The sequence below is a fragment of the Colobus angolensis genome, unplaced genomic scaffold (assembly GCF_000951035.1).
Source record: "Colobus angolensis palliatus isolate OR3802 unplaced genomic scaffold, Cang.pa_1.0 Scaffold130, whole genome shotgun sequence".
NCBI classification, from domain to species: domain Eukaryota; kingdom Metazoa; phylum Chordata; class Mammalia; order Primates; family Cercopithecidae; genus Colobus; species Colobus angolensis.
Window position 1 is genome coordinate 386214 of NW_012114253.1, and position 21936 is coordinate 408149.

Genomic DNA, 21936 nt, shown 5'->3' on the forward strand with positions numbered 1-21936 from the left:
CCCTGCCTGCTCTGGGGCCCTTGGCCCCGAGGCCTCAGCAGCTGTCAGCAGGGAAGGGTGACAGAGGAGGGCCAGAGGTGACTTCCCAGCCTGCCCCTTCTCCCCCTGCTTGGGCCAGGCCCGGAGCTCTCCCCAGCTGTTGTCAGCAGCTGCAGAGCTTTGTTCCTGAGCCAGCTCTGGGTAGCCCCCTCCTCCCAGCACATCTTCCCACCATCCTTCACAGCTGCTGCCCCTGGGGAGGGGCTGGGGCTAGTGTGGGAGACAGAGTCACATCCTTTGGTTCCTTTGATCCTACCAATGACCTGAAGAATAGGAATTCATGCCCTTGTTTTTATGGAAGAGAAAACTGATTCAGAGAGGCCAAGCAACTTGCTTGAAGTCACACAGCTTAGTGGCTGACTTCAGGCTCCTGGCTCCCCACCCAGTGCTCTCCAACCGCCTTTCTTCAAAGTGCATTTGCGCAGGATGCAGGGGGCTTCAGGGCTCCTAGGCTTGACTCCCAGCTTGGCCATTTAGGACCTCAGGCGAGCTGCTTAACCAGCCAGTTAGGACCTTAGGCGAGCTGCTTAACCACCTGGACTGGAACTCCCATTTTCTTGCTTGTGAAATAAGATAATGGTACCGACCTCTTAGGATTGTTGAGCAAATTAAATGAGATAATTAAAGTCAAGTACTTAGCATAAGGCTTGGTGTGTTCTTTGTGCTCAAGCTGAGAGCTGGCAATGTTACCATCGAGGGTATTAGCCAGCTGTGTGCCTGGCATTCTGGGTGGTTCTACGGAGGCTACAGACACATTCCACAAATATTTGTATCAGTCAGTAAATATTGATTTGGCACCTACTGTGTGCCAGGTGCTAGAAAAAGGGCAGTGGCAAAACAGACCAATTCCCGTTCCTGCTTATATTCTGCTTCACAAGGTGGCCGGAGAGACACTACTCATCCTAACCACGGAAGCCTCTAGAGTGCTTTCACACACTGGAATTCACATCCACATTTTGCAGATGGGAAAACTGGGACCAGAGAAGATCGATGGCAGAGTTGGGCCAGGACCCAGCTTTTCTGAGGGTCTCAGGCAGTGCTGCTGAGCACGGGGGGCAGCCCTGTGGGCGTCCTGGAGGAGGCATTTTACACAGGCCTCAGGGCCTGGCAGGAGAGGTGGGGAACAGTACAGGACGCAGCCACTCCAGTCTGGGCAGGAACAATTTCAGGAAGGTCTTAAGGAGGGCAAGGCCTTTTGTTCCCCAGGGAGGAGGCCCAGCCAGAGCTTTAAATACCCTGGGCAGCCCAGAATAGCCCCCATTGTGTTGTTCTGCAGCTGGGGGACCCAGGGAGGAACCAGCATCGCCATGGAGGATCCTGAGGGGGCTGATGCTGGCAGATTCTGGAGGTGGGGCGGGGAGGTCTTCAGGCACTTCCCTATATGGTGCGGTGGCATTTCTGTGGAAGGCTTTTCCAGTCTGGCTCAGGCAGGAAGGCCTGCTTTGTGGGAAGGGTGGAGCAGCAGCTCAAGTTCTGCGTGAGCAACGTGCAGCTGAGCGGGGGGAGCCTGGTGGGTGGGGGACTCCCAGGGACAGCTCCATGGCCGACTGAAGGTGCCTCTTTGTGCACCAGAGGTATGTGTGCATTGGCCCACTGGGTCCTCCTGTAGGTGGGCCTAGCCCAGGCCCTTGCCAGGGCCTCCTGGCACTCTCTCCTGCTCTAGCTATTTTGGGCACTGGCTGTGTTCGGGCTTGGGGAGTGATGGGTAATCTTGCCCAGACCAAGGCTGCTGGGGTGAGGCTGGTGGGGTACTGCCTGGACTGCCATCCCAGCTCCCTGAATCTTTGATCACTATAGCCTCTGCCCCTGGCTTCAGCTTCAAAGGGTCATGGTCAGCAGACTCTGAGGGGATGCCAACCCCACTGAGGAGGCAGAGAAGGGTGCCAGACAAGCCTGTCCCTTGGGGCATTCCCTGCTCTCAGTATCAGAAATAGTTGTGCTTTTTCTAAGCAAATGGTTTGTTTTTACATTATGAGACATGGAATCTAAGGACCGGTCAGGTTTCCTTCTTCCCATTGGCTGCTGGCAAGCTCAGGATGAGTTGTCCCTTTCCTAGATCTCTGGGATTCAGCATGTGCTCTCTGTCTGCTTGCCTCACTCCAGGCTCCATCTGCCTGCCCTGCCTGAGTTTTTCTTACATATCTTTAGTTAATAAAATGTAATCCCCTCCTTTAGCCCTGTTCCCTTTGCGGGTGGGACACAGCCGAGAATTTTAGAATCCTAATGTTTTACAGTGTCAGTGCTCTAAAATATCAAAGCCAGTGGAAGCTAAATAACTAAATAACGATAAAACTAAAGATATTTACATATCTTTAGTTAATATTTTCTTGGCTGTTAAGTGCACATCTTTGTAAGCTCTCTGCAGCCTTTTTGGAACAGGGCAGGAGGGGCAGTATAAATGAATAATGAGGAAGGCTAAAGGAAGGAAGGGATCACTCTGTCACCCAGGCTGGAGTGCAATGGCGCCATCTTGGCTCGCTGCAACCTCCACCTTCTGGGTTCGAGTGATTCTCCTGCCTCAGCCTCCCAAGTAGCTGGGATTACAGGCATGTGCCACCATGCCTGGTTAATTTTTGTATTTTTTAGTAGAGTCGGAGTTTCACCATGTTGGCCAGGTTGGTCTCGAACTCCTGACCTCAGGTGATCCACCAGCCTCAGCCTTCCAAAGTGCTGGGATTACAGGCATGAGCCACTGCACCCAGCCTGTCCTGATTTTGTAATCCCCTCCTTTAGCCCTGTTCCCTTTGCGGGTGGGACACAGCCTAGAATTTTAGAATCCTAATGTTTTAGAGTATCAGTGCTTTAAAATATCAAAGCCAGTGGAAGCTTTGGAATCATTTAAGTTGATGGCTTTCAAACTCGCTAAGCAGTGAAACCCTTATTTTAATCATAATAACAGTAATAATCACAGCAAACACTTACAGAACATTCACCATATGCTGTGTTATTTGTAGCATTTTACATTTGTATTTAATCCTCACAACAGCCCTATGAGATAGATACTATTACTATGAATAATTGTTCCCATTTTACAGACGAGGAAATGGAGGCACAGAGAGGAGAAATGACTTGCTCATGACCTCACAGCTAATCAAGGGCTGAACCAGATATTTATGTAGAAGGTGAGAATATAAAAAGGAAAGGGGTGGATTTGTGGCCAGGCACAGTGGCTCATGCCTGTAATCCCAGCACTTTAGGAGGCTGAGGCAGGAGGATCTCTTGAGACCAGGAATTTGAGACCAGCCTGGGCAACATAGCGAGACCCCATCTCTACAAAAAATAAATTAGCCAGATGTGGTGATGTACTCCTTTACTCCCAGCTACTTGGAAGGCTGAGGCAGGAGGATATCTTGAGCCCAGGAGGCTCTGAGGAGGCCCACTGCCCTCTAGCCTGGGCGACAGAGCAGAACCCTGTTTAAAAAAAAAAAAAATTGGTTGTGTTTTGATGAAAGTGAGTGTTTGGGAAGGGGCCCAAACTCTAACGCTGCCCCGCTTCCACCTCACCCCTGTCCAGAGTGGCCTTGAGGCTGCTGAGGATGGACTGGAGAGCCGCGACCTAGGGTTGCTTCGTCATCAGACAGAGGGGAGTCTGAGGCCCAGAGAAGGGAAGGGACTCGCCCAAGAGAACAGAGCTGGCTGGGAGCCCTGTTCTCAGTCCCAGCTCTGAAGAGCACCAGCACCCCCTCGCCTGCACGGTCCTCAGCCCTGGGAGTGAGCCCCTGCCCCGGTCTCTGCACTCAGCCCGGAACGAAGCTCTATTTCTCTCTGGGGCACAGGTACCTCCAGGCTTTCTGGAGGGTCCCTGCAGACCAGGAATGACTGGGTGCTGGGCGACCTTCTCTTTCACCTCCGACAGGACTCACCCCCTGAGAGAGCAGGCTGATGGCCAGGGAGGGAAGGCTCCGGCTGTGTTTGGATTTCTCAGGTGACAGATGTCAATCACCCTGAGGAGAGAGAACACACCCCTCCTACTACCAGCTAGCCTGCCGCCAGCCTGCTTTTCCTTCCACGGGGACTCACGGCTTTTCTTATCTTCTTGAAGAGCCTCCCTTACAAAGCCCCTGGGTACTGGGGAGCATATCTTACATCTAAAATCTTACTTAAGGCTAGCTTGAGGGAAAAGTGGGATGGTTGGCATGGTGTTCCCAAAGTGTGTTCTGTGGAACCCTAGTCTACTGAGCTTTGCATAAATAAAGGATTCCAAGTTAAGCAACTTTGGGAAACGCTAAATAGTTGCACGTGAGGCCCTCCCCAGCCCCCCAGCCCCATCATGTTGCTTCAGCCATTTAGGACTTAGGGAGGCAGCTCAGCTTTGTGTAACCAGCCTTTCCCAGATGTGTTTGTCTCCCCCGCGCGTATTCCCATCCCAGAGTTTCTGTGTCCAGGAAAGGACATTATCATGAATAAAGCAGACACGGGGCGCTTCAGGACGAGGACCCCTTGCTCTGATTTCTAGCTCTGCTGTCCACAGGCCTATCTCAGCCATGGGCTTGGCCCTGTCTGCCCTTTCCTCTCCTTCCATACAGCAGATGAGGAAAGCCTGGCCTGGGGGCAGGGGGAGCCGACCTCCTTGGCCACAGCTGCCGGGCCGCCGTTCCAGCCTGTTTTTTCCTGTTGCCGATGCCCACGGGAGCAAGCGCTGAGTGGAGTCACTGAGGCCTGGCTCTCTGGCTGTGTTGCACAAGGTCCTGGAACCAGAGCTCTGGCCCCTACTTGCCGCCGAGGCCCCCCCCCACCCCTCCGGGATGCTCCTCAGTGACCATGGGCAGCCTCTCTTTGCCCTGGAGATGGGCTTCCCAGCAGGAAAGTCCCAGGCATCATCAGTGGGACCGGGTGGTACGGAGTTCCTTCCAGGTGTGGAGCCAGGGGTCTTAGGTTCTAATTCTGTGACTATGGGCAAGTCAGCTCTCTGAGCCTCAGCCTCCTCACTTACAAACCCCGTTAATTAATTAACTAATTAATTGTTTTTAGAGACAGGGTCTCACTCTGTTGTCCAGACTGGAGTACAGTGGTGCAGTCATAGCTCACTGCAGCCTCAAACTCCTGGCTCAATCAGTCCTCCTGCCTCAGCCTCCTAAGTAGCTGGGACTACAGGTGTGCACCACCGCAACAGGCTGATTTTTAATTTTTTTGTAGAGACGGGTCTCACTATGTTGTCCAGGCTGGTCTTGAACGCCTGGCCTCAAGTAATGCTCCTGCCTCGGTCTTCATTAATTAATTCAACAGTTTTTTTTTTTTTTTAGATGGATTTTCGCTTTTGTTGCCCAGGCTGGAGTGCAATGGCGTGATCTTGGCTGACTGCAACCTCTGCCTCCTGGGTTCAAGTGATTCTCCTGCCTCAGCCTCCCAAGTAGCTGGGATTACAGGCACCTGCCACCACCAGGCTAAGTTATGTATTTTTAATAGAGAGGGGGTTTCACCATATTGGCCAGGCTGGTCTTGAACTCCTGACCTCTGGTGATCCGCCCACCTCATCCTCCCAAAGTGCTGAGATTATAGGTGTGAGCCACCTACCGTGCCCAGCTGAAAGGTGACATTTGAGCAAAAACTGGAAGAAGAGGAGCGAGTGATGGAATATGTGGGGACAGTGTCCCAGGCAGGGGGCTTCGTGTGTTTGAGGATTATTGAGGAGATGCATGTGGCTATTTTAGAAGGCAGGGAGTTGCGTGAGCACAGTAGCAAAAGAGATTGGAGTGGGGCGTGTGTGTGTGTGTGTGTGTGTGTGTGTGTGTGTTTATGTGGGTGTGTGTGTAGACAGATTACATAGAACCTGGTTGGCCACGATAAGGGCTTTTCCTCTCACCCTTTGGTGAGTCAGGAGTCATGGGAAGTCCTAACCTGACAGGTTCAGGAAATGGCTGTGGTTGTTAGTGGTGTCTCATGGCAACATAACTTTGTGGAACATTCCGCCCATCCTTCCATAGTCCTGGCACTGTGCAAGGGGCATGCATGAAATCTGTGGGCAGTGACCCAGGAGGGTATGGGCAGGCCCAACCAGGTTGGTGTGCCTTTGAAGCCCCACAGACATGCCAGGGCAGCAGGGTAGCTGGGAGCTGGAGAACCTGAGAACCAAGCCAGGCTGCTTGCAGGAGGCTGGCACGTGAACGCTGCAGGTGCTGCCGGCAGCCGAGGTGCCTGGCGGATAGTGTTCAACCCCCAGGGACCTTCTTGCTGGGCAGCCCAGGCAGAAGCTGTTCCCACTTGGGCCACCCCCACTGCCTTGGCCACACCTGGCACATGGGTGAGGCAAGGGCATTTCCCAGTGGCTTCCTGGTTCCCTGTAAGTTGGCAGGCAGCTCATTCAGCCACCAGGGGAGACCTGATCTTGGGTTGTCTGTGGCGGACGGAGGAGAGTGCAGGGACTCTGGGGGGACAGGGGAGACTTGGCCTGTGTTACTAGCACCGGGTCAGTAGCACAACTGAAGGACAGCGCTTTTAAATGGAAAAGCCCACTCGTGCCACCCTCTGACTCCTCTGCCACTCACACACGTGTCCCGCTGCACGTTCTTTCCGCCCCGCGAACGTGCCCTGCCCTCTCTGGCCCTGGCCTCAGCGTGTGCCCTCCCCTTCACCTGGTCCACACTTCCCCTTCTCCACTTTACTTAGGCGAAGTAATCTCCCAGGCCCCCGTTGAGTTAGCATTTCTTCTGGAAATCTTCCCCGGCCTCCCAGCCACCTCCCTAAGTGAGGGGACCCTCCCCTGGTCTCTGCCAGCCCCTGTCCTTCCCTTTCAGCAGTCTCCTCGCATGGTGTTGCCAGCATGTGGTTCTGTGGCCTGTGTCCCCCAGGAACATGGAGTTCTGTGTCTGTCCATTTCACATTCTGTCCCCCGGGCCCAGCACATAGTAGGTACCCAGTAAGTCGAGGTTGAAGTGACTTGAATTGAACCGAACGGGACAGATCTGATCAATTCTACCTTTTTTTACCGATGAGAAAGCTGAAGCCCCCCATCTAGAATGTGGCCAGGGTGGCCTGGACTTGGGGGTGTCTGACAGCACAGCCTGCTCTGCCCCCCTGGCTGGAGGTCAAGTGTTCTCGCCAGTCCCCCGCCCGGTCAGTGCCAGACCAGGTCGGGTGCCCACCCCTAGTGATGTCATAGGAGCCTCCAAGGCAGAGACCACATGGCGCCTGCCTGGAGAAGGGCCAGGCAGATTCAGAGCTTGGGACTATGCCTCTCAAAGAGGTCACTGCCTCACACTTGCCTCTCCCAGTAGCCCCAGGAAGGAGGCAAAGCAGAGACCTTTTTTTGCTTCCATTTTATTTATTTTTATTTTATTTTATTTTATTTATTTATTTTTTGAGATGGAGTTTCGCTCTTGTTGCCCAGGCTAGAGTGCAGTGGTACGATCTCAGCTTACTGCAATCTCTGCCTCCTGGGTTCAAGCGATTCTCTTGCCTCAGCCTCCAGAGTAGCTGGGATTACAGGCATGTGCCACCACGCCCAGATATTTTTTGTAATTTAGTAGAGATGGGATTTCACCATGTTGGCCAGGCTAGTCTCGAACTCCTGGCCTCAGGTGATCCGACTGCCTCGGCCTCCCAAAGTTCTAGGACTACAGGTGTGAGCCACCATGCCCGGCCTTTTGCTCCCATTTCATAGCGGAGAGAACTAATTCTGGGAGGGATTGTTATGCAAAGACAGGGGGTGTCTTAAGATGGATTTCAGGGCTCCTGTGATCTAGTCCCCTCCTTCCCTTTGGATGAAGTGTTATGGCCTCTGTTGTATTAATGGGAACTGAGGACTAGAGGTAATTCTGGCACTTTCAAGCTGTGTAATCTCAGGCAGGTCTCCTTCTGAAGTTCGCTTTCTTCTGTCAGGTGGGTTAATTTCCACCTCAGGGCTGTTGGGCAGGTTCATTTATCTGGTTTGTCCCTGAGTCCGCAGATTTATTAGTACCTACTGTGTGTTTTCTGTTGTGGGGTTGCAGCAATGCTCAAAACAGACCAAAGTCACTGCCTTCTGCGTGTTGTTCACATGGACTGAGATGGTGGGTGTGGATGCCCAGTGCATACAGTAGGGACTCACTAAAGTTAGCTAAAAGGTAAAGGAGGCAGGGGCTTGTCCAAGGCAACATGGTGAGTGTGGGGCTGAGCTGGGACGAGAAACTCCAGACCCCAGCCTCCCGCCCTCTGGGCCTCCTCTGAAGGCCCTGACCTGCCCCAGCGCTCCGAAAAGCCCTGGATGGAATGCAGCTTTTCCAGGTTGCAGGCCTTGATATGAGCTTACAGAGGGCAGGGGTCAGAGGTCAGAAGTAGGGCGCTGCTGGGAGCTGTGCCTCTGAGCTAGCCAAATACAGAAGCATGAACCCAGTAGAGGGGAGTCCTGGTTTCAGACTCCATTCCCATTGCCTTTGCTGTGTGACCTGGGGCAGGCAACTGTACCTCTCTGAGCCTGGTTTCCTTATCTATCAAATGAGGATGCCTCCAGTGTCTCCCCTGTGAGGCTGTGGTGGATCTGAGTGACGTAAGCCTTGTGAAGACCTTAGCTCAGCCCCTGGCACAAGGAAGCCCTGGATGCATGTTGGACCCTCTCCTTTTTGGGGGGGCTCCATATTCCTCCTGGGTGACTGGCTGGCGAAGTTCCTGCCACCTTGGGGGCCTCCGTGTGAGAAGCTGGCAGGCCTCCCGAGTGGCACGGGCAGCACGGACATGCCAGGGAGGCTGTGGCCACCTCCCTTCCGGCCCGGCGCCCCTCTCAGACTGCCAGGGGATTAAAGGCCTTTTGGCCTTTGTGTCGGGTTCTCCCGCCCCTGGCAGTTTGTACAGCAAAGTGCTGCCCCAACAGATTCCTTCCCCTATGCTGTCTGTCGCCTGTGGACAGGGCACTGGGTGGCCTGGGGGTGGGGCAGGGCACCTTGATCCTGTATCTGGGGCCCGGGTTGCAGCTGAGTAGGGGAAGCACTTGTTTTGGGGTTACCTAGGAGCCTGCATCCTGGCAGAGGGGGACGGGGACCTTGTCAGGGTTCAGGTCCCTCCCCAGAGATTTGGGGACCATGGGTCACATTGTCTGCTGGTTCCTCGGCAGGAAGCAGGGGAAGGGGCACTGAGGCAGGGCCCGTGGTGACCGTGGCAGGGAGGCAGGTGGGCAGGCAGTAGCTCTTTTGTCTCCCCGCCCCCGCACTGTCTCTGGATTTTGATGGGGTGAGCTCACTCCATCCCCACATGCCTGGAGCCTGGCCCTGGGCAGCTGCAGCCGCCCTGGGGACCATGCAGTGCTCAGACCTTCCTGCCTAGCTGTGGGGGCAGTGGGGGCTCAGTCCCAGGCCTGGGCTACGAGCAGGGTGGGGTGGGCTGGCTGCCGAAGGCATGTGAGGAATGTCACTGGAGAAGCCCAAAGCCCTGTGTTGGTCCCAGAGTCAGCCTCTGAGCAGGCAGACAACTTTGAGCCCTGGGACCCAATTCTATTGCCCACCCCTTGCTAAAGTCCCGCCTGCTCAGCCAGGCTCCTCCCTTCATCCCAGATCTGGAGGTGACCCCAGGCCTGAGCCCACACCTCACACTCCCCATGCATCACCCCTCAACTACACCTATCCCTCACCCCTACCCTGCACCCCCTGCATGGTGCGAACCCTAATGCTTATTAAGCACTTACTGTATAAGTAATTCTAGTACTTATTAAGTACTTATTGTATAAGTAAACACCTCACTAAGTGCCTTACCTGCTTGATCCCATTTACCCAGACAATCCTCTCTGAGCCTCAGTTTCTTCATCCAGAAAATGGAAATAATAATAACACAAGCTCACAGTTCCTTGACCGAAAGCCTTGGAGTCAGATGTGTTTTGGAATTCAGAATTTTTCAAGTTTGAGGAAGGTGACATAGAGCATGTGCCCAGCCAGAATGTGACATCCCCACTGGAGTCTGGAGGTCACATCCCATGATCAAACAACAGTAATACTGCTGCAGTGAAACGCAGGACTCTTCCCGCTGAGTGGAGTGAACACACTCTGAATAGCTTCATGTCAGTTCAGGTCAGGGCTTGGCACCAAGTGAGCTTGCTATAAACTTTTTTTTGAGAGTCTTGCTCTGTCGCCCAGGCTGGAGTGCAGTGGTGCGATCTCGGTTCACTGCAACCTCCGCCTCCCGGGTTGAAGCAATTCTCCTACCTCAGCCTCCCAAGTAGTTGGGACTATAGGCATGCACCACCACGCCGGGCTAATTTTTGTATTTTTAGTAGAGACGGGGTTTCGCCATGTTGGCCAGGCTGGTCTTGAACTCCTGGCCTCAAGTGATCTGTACCAGCTCTCCGTATCTGTTCTTCCCCGACCTTCTCTCCGCTCTGTGCCTCGCTCTTGTGGTTTTCTCCTCAGTGCTGAGTCCTTCCCTAGCCAGCCTTGTCTGCCTCTTTATCCTCACCCAGGCCAGGAGAGGAGGATCCAGCCTGCATTCATTGTCCCCAAGGACACAACTTGGACCTGGAGTTCCATGTGACCCTCGTTCTCACTAGGAGGGCCTGGACATAGCCCACCTCTGGGATTAGGTGCCTCCCAGAAGCCTTCGCCTACGGTCCGGCCTGTGTTCAAGGAATGCCTGCCCACTGGGGGCCGCCCTGCCTGCGTCCCAGCCCTAAGCAATTGTTCTCAGCCTGTTAGAACAGTTCCCTGGCCTGGGCCTGGTTGAGTCAGCTGCCTGCACCCCTCCAACAAGGAACTGGATGGTCTGGAAAATCCCCCTCTCTGCTTAGCTCCTTCCTTTCTGGCTGAGGTCTGCCCCCTAGACCCCTCCTCTCCGACTCCCCGTCTGGCTCCAACACATGTCTGAAGTGCTGGGTTCCTCTGGGAGGAAGCCAGGCTCCCTCACAGCCGGAGACGGGCTGGAGGGCAGGAAACCTGGGTTCTATTTCTGCCTCTGACCTTGGAGCCGCTAATGGCCCTCCTTGGGACCTGAGGCACATGCTGCATGGCCCCAGGCTACTGCCAGCTCAGGCATCCCATGGGGCCGTCCTGAGAGCTGGTCGGGTTGGGGATAGGGACTGGCCAACCCTGGGCTCCCTGGTATTGCTCTCTGCTTAGGCCTCATGGTCAGCCCAGAGGTCCAGCCCTGCCTCATTTCCTGGTGAGCAGAAGGCTTGGGGTGGGACGCCAGCTCCTCACCTGTGATCTGGGCAGATCCGTCTCCCGGGACTCACTGGGAAAGGGGAGCGTTCATACCTCCTCAGCCACCTCCAAGGGTCACTGTCAACTCAGGTGACACTAGGCTGAGGAAATGCATCATGAAGTGACGTGCGGTGCGGCAGAGAGGCTTTGCAAGAGTGACTCCCAGTGATCTCGTATCTGCCTCATTGCACAGCCCTGCTCACAGGTGGTATAGCACAGTGGCAGCTGCTTAGGTATTGGAGTCTGACCACCAGGGTTCAAATCTCAGCCCTGCCACTAGCCACCTTTCTCTGCTCTCTTTGCCCCCTTTCTCAGTGGAAGTCCATAAGACCTATAACCTGGTTTAGAAGTGCCTGGTGCCTAGTAAGTGCTCGATAAATGTTAGCTATTATTATTCCTCAAGCAGATCCTGGACTTTCCCATTCTGGGTCCAAGGTCCTTGTATGGTCAAGTCTCAAGTTCCTTTTGGCGCTTTCTGGGAGCCTCTTTCCTGTCTGGTTCCCTCTCCTCTCGCAGATGTGAAATACAGCTGCTGGAACCTTTTGATCTTCAGCTTTTTACAAATGAAGTCTCTGCTCTTGCTGACTTATTCCTTGCTATGGACCCTGAATCTGACCCTGGATCCTCAGACCCTGGGGTAGGGGCTGCAAGCAAGAGCAGACTGGCAGACGGAGGGGTCCGTGCTCTGGGGTCCTGTGGTGGAGTGTGGGGTACTTCTGTCCAAGTCCCGACGTGCTCTGGACTCTCTTTCCCCTCTCCCTGCAGATGTGTGTTCCTGGCTTTCTTTCCATGTTGAATCTCACTTTGCTATTTCCTGTCTGGTCCCAAGGCCACCCCTGCCACCACCCCATGACTAGCTGCTTGCTCCCTGGGAAAAGCTGTGGACCTTGCTCATCACTCACCACTAGGTTTTCCTTTCTAGATGGCAGTGTCTAGGAGATGCCAGGAGTCTCATTGCTCCAGGCATGCCCTCCATAACCTTGGTTGCAATGGGAGGGGGATTGGCATTGACAGAGCCCCCCACCAGGTTGGGAGGACCCCTCAAATCTCCTCTATCCAAAGTCAGTGCCCCTGCACCAGCCCCAGCCTCATGCCCGTGTTGGGTCAGTCAGGCCTGCTCCAGCCGGTGGGAACACTGCCCTGTACCCTACCCAGGGAAGGAGGCAGAACCCCTGGCAGGGGCTGGTCTTATGGTTCTTAACCAGTGGCTGTGGGAATCCCCTGGACATGCAAAATTATAACCACCCTCCTGGGATGGAAGAACCTGACTCACTGTCTCTGAGAAGGAGCCCAGGAATCTGTATTTCTCACCAGCTCCCGGAGGTTCTAAAGCACACTCCTGAATGCACATCCCACTGGCACAGCCTAGAAGTCCACAGGCCAGCACTCAGGAGGACAGGGATGGGCGCTTATGCACAGGGAGAGGGCAGGAAGAGGAGAAGGAACAGGAGGCAACGTTTGCCGGTGGATTGGGGGGGCAAGAGCTTTAGGCCAAAGCAGGAATAAGATGTGGACAATGCAGACCGCCAGGGTCTGAGAGCACCACAAACACAAAGATGAACAAATGGCACACAGCCACTCCCCCATCCAGGGAACGCACAGCCTAGGACAGGAGATGCTTATGGATTGCCCAGAGGTAGGTAGTGCCTCCCCAAAGCAAGTCAGCTTCAAGGAGTGACTGGAATGCATAGGTGATGACATTTTTGTCCATTTATTCATTGATTCATTCAAGTATTTATTGAGCACGGGGTGCAGAGAAGGTGGAGATGACTTCATCACAGCCCTTGCCTTCAAGGTGCTTCCATTCCAATGGAGGTACAGACAATAACCTTGTGAGCCCAGGAGGGCCCAGAACCAGACTGGGGGTTGAGGTCACTGTGAACAGCAAGGAGTTAGGACAAAGAGAGTTTCTCATCATCCTTATTGAGGCATAAATACACACAACAAAATATACCCATTTTCAGGGTGCAGTCAGTAATGAGATGTGTATGGCCAGTGAACCATCACCCCAGAAGGTTCTCTTGTGCCCCCTTCCCAGCCACCCCCAGCCTGCCCTTGGTCCCAAGTGACTACTGATCTTTCCGTCACTATGGATTGGACTTTCACCCCCAAGGGTTCATATAAATGGAATCGTATAGTTTGTAGTCTTTTGTGTCTGGCTTCTGTCAGATCCACGCGTATCAATCAGTCGTTTGTTCCTCCTTATTCCTGAGTAGTTGGAGGAGGTGGTATTTAAGCTGATTTCGGAGGATGCGTTGGAGTTCGCCTGAGAAACAGAGAGAGGAAGGGCATTCCAGCAGAGGGCCCGGCGTGAGAAATGCCAGAGGCGCGAGGGACATGGCCTGTGGGAGCTGTGGGGTTGGGGAGGGAAGGGGGCCTGGCTAGCTCTTTGTTTTTTTCTCCTCCTTGGCCTTTGCTCTGGCTTGGACCTCACTACCTTGTCTAGCCCTTGTGGGTTTGGTTTTCAAAAGCAAGACCATTTCCTTCTGGCTTAAGGCCAGGGCAGGGCCTGAGGCCCTCAGGCCAGGCCATTACCAGTCTGTGCATACTTGTGTTTGTGGAATCTGGGGTCCAGCCATCATGAATCTGCACACTTGTGGGCCACGGGGTTCCTGGGGTTCCCTTGGGCTCCCCTGGGTGTGTTTTCCTCTAAGTTATTTGGTAAAACTGCTTTGGAAACATCTGGATCTTGTCTAGGGGGAAGAGGCACTCACTGCCCGGCCCCACACCTGAGAAGGCAGGTGTTATGGCCGCTGGGGCCCTTCTGCTCCGGCCCACATAGTGCAGGCCCCAAGGTAGAGCTTATCCTGGGCTCAGCAGCCTGAGGTCACGTGGAGTTGACACCACGCCTGTCCCCATTCAGCCCAGATGCTGGGCTCTGCCTCCGCGCTGCTGGGCGCAGAGATGAGCCTGTCAGTGTGGCTGCATGTGCCAAAGCTAATTCTCCAGCACAGTGGAATGTGTTCCCTGCAGCCTGGAGACGGGCAGGCCAGAGGGAGGCAGGAAGAGGAGCCAAACTGCCTGAGGAGGAGCTGCCTGGGGAGGCAGCAGCTTTGAGCAGCTCGCCCTCGACTTCTGCCTGTGTCCCCACCCATGCTGACCCTGGCCATCCTTCCACCTGCCTGTGCCCCCCATCTGCGCTGGCTGAGGTCACCCCTTTACCCGCCCGCATCCCCCCATCCACACACTCATGTCCTGGGTGTCCCTTGCCTTCTCCCAAGGAAAAGGAGTCTTCGCTTGCTAAAGTGATTTACATTTTATTGTCTGCTTTATTTGAGGATTCATTCAGAATTTACAGGGTTGGGCTCTGAAGCCTCGAGGGGCTAATGGGACTTGGGGAAACTGAGTCAAAAACAAGTTCAGCCCCAGCCTGGCTCACTGAGCCATACTAAGTCAAATTTAACCACTAGGGGGCCTGGGGGCGGGACTCTGGGTCCCCCGGAAGTGAGGGGAAGGACTGTGGGGCTCAGTGGGAGCTGGACAGAGTGACTCAATCGGCTCTGTCGTTCACTTACAGGTGACCCACGGGCTGAGCGCGTACGATGGCTTATCTCTGCCTGAGGACACGGAGACCGTCACAGCAAGCCAAATGCGCTGGACACATTCATACCTTTCTGATGATGAGGACATGCTGGCTGACAGCACCTCCGGAGGTGAGCCGAGGATCCGAGGCTGGGAGCAGAGGGGTGGGGGGTGAGACCGTGCTTCTTCCCACTGGTCCTTAAAGAGGCCCCATGAAGTTCCACAAGGTGGTTCCTCAAGAGATGGGCTGTGTGTGTCCTGAGCCCTGGTCCCCATGACCCCAGCATCCTCCACTTACAACCTGTGTGGCCCTGGGCTGGTCATCATTCTGCAGCCTGGGACAGGCAGGTGGCTGGCAATGCAGCATGCGGGACGATCACGCATCCTGTACCCCACCTCCTTGTTCTCACCTGGAGGCTAGTCTGATCTGCCCGTTCCCACCCCAGCCACTGGACAGATAATTTGAGTCCCTGGAGCTTGGGGCGTCAGCCCACATCTTCTCTCTCTCTCTCTCTCTCTCTCTCTTTTTAATTTTTTTTGTTTTGTTTTGTTTTGTTTTGTTTTGTTTTTTGAGATGGAGTCTCACTCTGCCGCCCAGGCTGGAGTGTAGTGGTGCAATCTCAGCTCACTGCAGCCTTTGCCTCCCGGGTTCAAGCAATTCTACGTCAGCCTCTTGAGTAGGTGGGACTACAGGCGGGTGGCACCACACCTGGCTAGTTTTTGTATTTTTAGTAGAGATGGGGTTTCACCATGTTGGCCAGGCTGGTCTTGAACTCCTGACCTCAAGTGATCCACCTGCCTCGGCCTCCCAAAGTGCTGTGATTACAGGCTTGAGCCATCAAACCCAGCTGGCCCACACCCTCTGTGATGGAGGCTTCCAAGCCGACTTTCACAGGCCTCTCCCTAGGCAAGGGGGAGGAGGGTGACCGACCATTCTGTGCTTCCTCAACCCTGCCCCACTGTATGCTAGGTGCCCAGAACAGTGCCTGACACCCAGTAGGTACTCAACAAATATTTGTTGTTGCTGATTACGTCTCTTTTTTGCTTATAGACGACCTGGGCAGTGGGGACCTGGGCAGCGGGGACTTCCAGATGGGTAAGTTGCTGCGGGCCTCCTGCAGGTCTCCCTCCTGCCCCCCAGGGAAGCCCCAGAGCCAGTCTCCTGGGCTGAGGGCCTCGAGGGCTCCTTGGGCCTGCCCTGGGGTACAAAGCAAGGAGAAGTGGGGGTGATCTCTTAACCTGCGGAGTGACAGTTGTGCAGACTGATTGGGAGGTCCCTGCAAGGCTAGCGTGGCCAGGTCCTGTGCTTGCCCATGCCACAGGCACAGGTATCAGGGCAATGGGCAGGTAAAGCCCAGTTCTGCTGGAGACTGAGAGCCAGTCAGCTGTTCCACATTCAAAGCAATGTTCTCACCTCCCAGGGCAGCTCAACTGTTGAGTCCTTCCCCAGAGCTCTCCTGGTGGCACAGAGCTGGGGGTCCCAGGCAAAGACAAGCAGAACGAGGGGCTCTGTGGAATCGGGCATTCAGGCATCCAGCAGGGCGGGCAGGGCTCAGAGCGAGCCTGACTCGAGGCCTGGGAGAGAACCCTGCCTCGTAAGTGCTGGCCTGTGGACTTCTAGGCTGTGCCCATGGGATGTGCCTTCAGGAGTGTGCTTTAGAACTTCCAGGAGCTCATGAGAAATGCAGATTCCTGGGCTGCTTCTCAGTGACAGCGAGTCACCTGCTGGGAAGCAAGGGTCCCCAGCTTAGGGAGGCAAGGCTGGGCTCTCGGAGGGAGGAGAGTCAGGCCCCACCCTGGTCAGACTGGCCCAGCACTGGAATGGGGGCTCATAGTCCCCGCTTCCTTCCGCTCTGGGATGCTGGGTGGAGAAGGACCTACCCCAGGACAAGGCCCCGTGGCTCTTTACGGTTCCTACTGCCCTCTCTGGGAGGCAGCTCCTGGGACAGTCTATGACCAGGGCCAAGGATGGAGCAAGTGCTTAGGTCACACCAACCTCTGGGCCACCCCGTGGCATCCAGGACTGCCTTCACCCTAGGTAGGCCTTGGCCAAATCTGGCCTGGGCCTACTTCAGGGATGGAGTCACCTCCCTTTAGCTGACATATCAGGGGCCTTCAAATGCCAGTGGGTGGCCTCCTAACTGGGTCAGTGTAGACAGGAGGGTGGGTCCCTGGGTAACCTGGTCCTAACCGTGACCTCCCAGAGCCTGGACTTGGGCTCCGCCTGAAGGTTTTCCACGTGTAGGTCTCCACGAGGCTGCAGGATGCCTGGGAACTGGGCGGGGCTTGGGAGAGGGAGTGTCAGGTGGGCTCCAGGCACACAAACCATGTCCCATCCTGCAATGGCCTATGCTAGTGTGTCCCTGGAGCTGCCTCTGGCCAAGCCGGGCTTGCCTCCAAGTCCATCCTGTCCATTCATGAACCATCTCCAGCCCCTCCCCCAGCTGAGCAGTCCTGGCCAGCCCACCTGCCCTCCCTAAGAAGCAGCTGTGAGGGCAGGCGAGGCCAGAGGGGAAGAGGTGGGGAACAGGGCAGAACAGCTGGAGGGGCCCAAGACCAGGGTAGGTGCCTTTTCTCACAAGTGGAAACAGGTGGGGCCTCAGACCCTCCAGGCCCAAACCCTGGCTCCTGCCAGCTGCCCTTGGGGCAGGTCCAGGCAGCTGGGCTGAATGCCAGTCAGGGAGGCAGCAGGTATGACTCCCTGATCCCGGGGTTCCAGGGTGCCCGCTCAGCCTTGACCAAGGGCAGCGCCCCCACTGCGCCCATGAGCCAGGGCCATCCTGACCATCATGGGGCCATGCCTAGGCTCTGGCCCAGTCCCAGACCCTGGACTCCAGCCCTTGAGATGGCTCTTCCCCTCCTCCCCCTGGGCATGGCTGTGGCTCTCTGGCTCAGCTCCAGCCCCCTGTGTGTCAACACCCATCCCTGATAGCCTCCCCTCCCTGGGACCCCTTCCCACCTCTCCTCCCCCAGTTTCTTTCCATCTTCTTACCTGTCTGTTTCTGTGTTCCCCCTTGCCCATGTGTCCTGCTCTGACCGTTGTCTGCATGTCTGTGTGTGTCCCCTGTCCGCCCTGTCCTGGGCCCTCTTCCCCACTCCTTGGGTGTCTGTCTCTGCGCCTCCTCCCTCTGCCTCATCCTGTTCTTCTCCCTCTCTCTGGCTCACCATCTCTGCCTCTGCCGCCCCATCTTTCCCTCTCTCCCCTCTGCCTGTTCTTTTCTTTTTTTTATTCCCCTCTGCCTTTTTCTTCACCTTTGTCTTGCCTTTTCTCTCACATTTCCCCACCGTCACTTTCTGTGTCTCTGTCTCTGTCTTTCTGTCTCTTTGTGTCTCCCTCTCTCTTTCATTGTCTCTGCCTCTCTCTCTCTCTGCTTCTCTCCGTCTCGTCTCCCTTGCTGTCAATGTCCCTTCTTGCCTCCTTCTCTGTCTCTACTCTGCAGGCTCAGGGCCGCCCCTGGGCCGTTCGCCCGTGGCTGGCATGATGGTCTCCGAGCCTGATGAGGAGTCCCCTCTCAGTAAGTGACCCAGGCCTGGGCCAGGTGGGAGTGCTTCTGCCCCTCTGCCTCCCTCCCCATCCTCTCTCCCCACTCTTCCTTTTCTCTCCTTTCTCCCTGTTCTTTTCCTCCCCAACCTGCACTTTGCTACGAGTCACACAAGAGGCTCAGAGGCACCTCCCTGCGGAGTCCAGGGGCCAGGCCAGCCACTGCCCCTGCCCAGGACACAGCCAGGCCCACCCTGGGCCCACAGATCTAAATGCAGTGGACTGGGACCCTGGCGTTCTTCCCCATGGGGTGTTGGTCGGGCAGAGTTGGGTGCAACAGCCCTGCAGGGAACCAGGCCCTGCATTCCAGAGGCCACTTGTGTCTTCCCCGGCACAGGCCAATCCTGGGCCCACCGGAGGGATCCACAGGGACCCAGGACTGGAGTTCAGGGGCCTGGGTGTGTTGCAGGAAGTTCTGTTGAGCAGGGATGGGAATCAGGAGTTGGTGAGTAGCCTCCTCTGGGGCCAGGGCTGGTCAGGTGTGCAGCTCCCACTTCCACCCTGAGTGCAGAGTAGCTGTCTCCCTCTCCCAGCCTCTGGCTCCAAGGGAACTCACCAGGTAAGGTAAGAGGAAGGAGAGGACTGGCCAGAGAGCACCTGTGTTCCAAGGCAGCCTCGCCCCTGCTGGCTGCACCAATGTCCTTGGCTCTGGAGGCTGGTTCTTTTTTTTTTTTTTTTTGGATGGAGTCTCACTCTGTCACCCAGGCTGGAAGGCAGTACAGTGGCACAATCTCGGCTCACTGCAACCTCTGCCTCCCTGGTTCAAGCAATCCTCCTGCCTCGGCCTCCTGAGTAGCTGGGATTACAGGCATGCACTACCACGCCTGGTTAATTTTTGTATTTTCACCATGTTGGCCAGGCTGGTCTCAAACTCCTGACCTCAGGTGATCTGCCCGCCTTGGCCTCCCAAAGTGCTGGGGTTACAGGCGTGAGCCACCGTGCCCAGCCCGGGGGCTGGTTCTTGAAACAGAGGTGGCCTCACCTTCTGCCCCAATGCTCAGGCACCAGCTGCAGGGTGGGAGATGGAGGGTGTTCGCCTAGACCTGCCCTTGGTCTCGAAGAACGAAGAGGGGTGGGATCAGGCTGGAGAGCCTGTGCCCTTCCCAGGCCCTAGTAGAAAGGGGCTTTGTGGAGCTCCAGCCCCCTTCCCCAGGAGCGGACACATTCCTGGGCAGAGGCCTGGCCTCCTCACCCGCTCTGGGCCATGGGGCTGAGGCCAGGGGCTTGGGTGGGGGGACTCTCAATGGGCCTCTGTGCCGGCTCACAAGGGGCCTCTGTAGCTGAGCCATGGCCCCCACACTCCAGCCCACAGAGCCCTGCCCACCCGGCACCCAGGAGCCCGGCCCAGCGGTTCAGGGCAGGCAGCGCCAGGGCTTTCTTCACCCGAGCCACAGAGCAAGAATGTCCTGTGCACCTGTGGGCCTGACAAACAGAGTAAAGCGGGAGGAGGATGGGCCTGGCAGTAGCACAGACAGTGCCACTCCCTGCTCTGCCACCTACACACCGGATTTCAGATTTTTGGATTAGGGATGCTTAGCTTGTGTATGACTCATTTGTCACTCTTATTCATTCATATTTATCACATACATGAATTCACAAACATTGTGAAACGTAATGAGTATAAAATGTCCCGTATATAGTAGGTGCTTAAGAAACGATAGATGTACTTTGGGAGGCCATAGCGAGAGGATTGCTTGAGCGCAGGAGTTTGAGACCAGCCTGGGCAACATAGCAAGACCCCATCTCTATCAGAAGTCAAAAAATTAGACGGGCATGGTGGCATGCACCTGTAATCCCAGCTACTCAGGAGGCTGCAGTGGGAGGATAGCTTGAGCCTTGGAGGTTGAGGCTGCCATGAGCTGTGATTGTGCTACCGTACTCCAGCCTGGGTGACAGAGCAAGACCCTGCCGAAAAAAAAACAGCAGATGCATGTGTATGTTCACACCAGTCTGAGATGAATTTGTTCAGCCATCACTTTCGAGGAACCCGCTGTGTGCCAGGCACTCGGCAAGCACTAGGGATGCAGGCGTGAATGAAATCCCAGGTTCCCCCTCATCAAGCTTAGAGTCTGGTGGTAGAGAGGATGACAGCAGCTTTGATTCTCAAGTGCTTTGCTGTGTGCCATTCACTGCATCTGAGTATAACGGCCTGTTGCATGTGAGCACAACATCATGCACTCCTCGCAGCCACGCAGGTGGTGCATGCAATCAATATCCCCATTAGGAAACAGAAACTCAGAGCCGAGGTCAGTGCCTGAGGCGCGGCTGGCCTTAGAACTCACGATTGTTGCTGTGATGTGAAACCTGGCGGAATCTACGCAGTACACGGTGGAAGGTGCTCTGCTAGGGAAAGCAGGGGATTGTGAGAGCCCAGGGGAGCAGTCTCTACCCCAGCCAGGGCAGATCAGGAAGATCAGGAGACAATGGCTGAGCCAAGTCCTGAGGAATGACTAGGAACTGGCCAAGGAAGGCTGGCAGAGCCTTTCCCAGTCACACACAGGTAATCCCTGTGCCAGGCCAGCCCCCTCTGGGAGCCACCCCTTCTTGTCCAGCCTTCCTCTGAACTGCGGAGGTCTCCTCTTCTGCACTCGCACGTGGTTTCTGGATCAGGCCATTTCCCCTGTTAGTTAAAGCCCCTCAGTCAAGTTGGGGCCTTGACATTGACCCCTGAGCATGTATACCTACAGGCAGTGCTGGGCGTAGCTGTGGGCACACAGGTGTCAGCCTTAAGGGAGGCCTCCCGGGGCTTTCCCTCCAACTCTGTCTGAATGCTCCAACTGCCTAAGGCCACTACATGCCAGGCTGGGGCTCTCAACATGATCCTCCTTTGATTTTCCACAGTTTATTTCCGAGCCCTGGTGAATTTCACTCGCTCCATCGAGTACAGCCCTCAGCTGGAGGACGCAGGCTCCAGAGAATTCCGAGAGGTGTCTGAGGCTGTGGTAGACACGGTGAGGTGAAAGGGGTTCGGGAAGCTCGTGGGTGTGGTGGGGCAGGACCGAGGATGGGGTGAAGGCCTCTGGGGCTGATGGCACTGTGTCCCTCCCCAGCTGGAGTCGGAGTACTTGAAAATTCCCGGAGACCAGGTTGTCAGTGTGGTGTTCATCAAGTGAGAAGGGGCCCCCTGGGGATTGCTGGGGGACTTGAGCGGGTAACCTGGAGGGGGCTGATGAGGATGAGAAGGAAGCCTGGCGCCGCAGAAAGGCTTATGGGATGAGTTGCTGTGGGTGGAAATTCAGGAATTGGTGGGGGGATCATCGGGACCTTTAGTTGCCCTTCTTTGGGTATAGGCTGTCCCGGAACAGGGCCTGAGCATCGGGGCAGGAGCCTCATGGAGTAGCTGAGAACACAGGCATCTCTCTGACCCTCGTCTCCTGCCCATCTCCAACCCCAGGGAGCTGGATGGCTGGGTTTTTGTGGAGCTGGATGTGGGCTCGGAAGGGAATGCAGACGGGGCCCAGATTCAGGAGGTGCTGCTCAGGGTCATCTCCAGTGGCTCCATGGCCTCCTACATCACCTCTCCCCGGGGATTCCAGTTCCGACGCCTGGGCACAGGTGAGCCTCTCCTGGTGTCTGGGGTTGCCTCCTCCAGACTCGTGGGGTCCCCTTTCAGTGTCTCCACCATGGGCTCCCGACTTGGGCTTGCACACCACTAGAAACAGGGAGCTCACTACCTCCTGAGTCTGCCCCATCGACCCTTATACAATCTGGGCTTGGTAGAGTGCAGACTGTTTCCTC

General features: G+C 55.6%; 1 protein-coding gene across 1 annotated transcript in view; it reads left to right on the forward strand.

The window, feature by feature from the left end:
- Positions 1-21936, forward strand: part of HSPG2 (heparan sulfate proteoglycan 2) — a 141422-nt gene that overhangs the window by 46268 nt on the left and 73218 nt on the right. Inside the window, exons 4-14 of the mRNA XM_011934064.1 lie at positions 1316-1387; positions 1492-1613; positions 1703-1773; positions 4725-4875; positions 11652-11772; positions 12198-12261; positions 14653-14788; positions 15709-15753; positions 21040-21149; positions 21249-21307; positions 21593-21753. Of these exons, the coding sequence (XP_011789454.1) occupies positions 1316-1387; positions 1492-1613; positions 1703-1773; positions 4725-4875; positions 11652-11772; positions 12198-12261; positions 14653-14788; positions 15709-15753; positions 21040-21149; positions 21249-21307; positions 21593-21753 (1112 nt within the window). The remainder of the gene's footprint in view (positions 1-1315; positions 1388-1491; positions 1614-1702; positions 1774-4724; positions 4876-11651; positions 11773-12197; positions 12262-14652; positions 14789-15708; positions 15754-21039; positions 21150-21248; positions 21308-21592; positions 21754-21936) is intronic.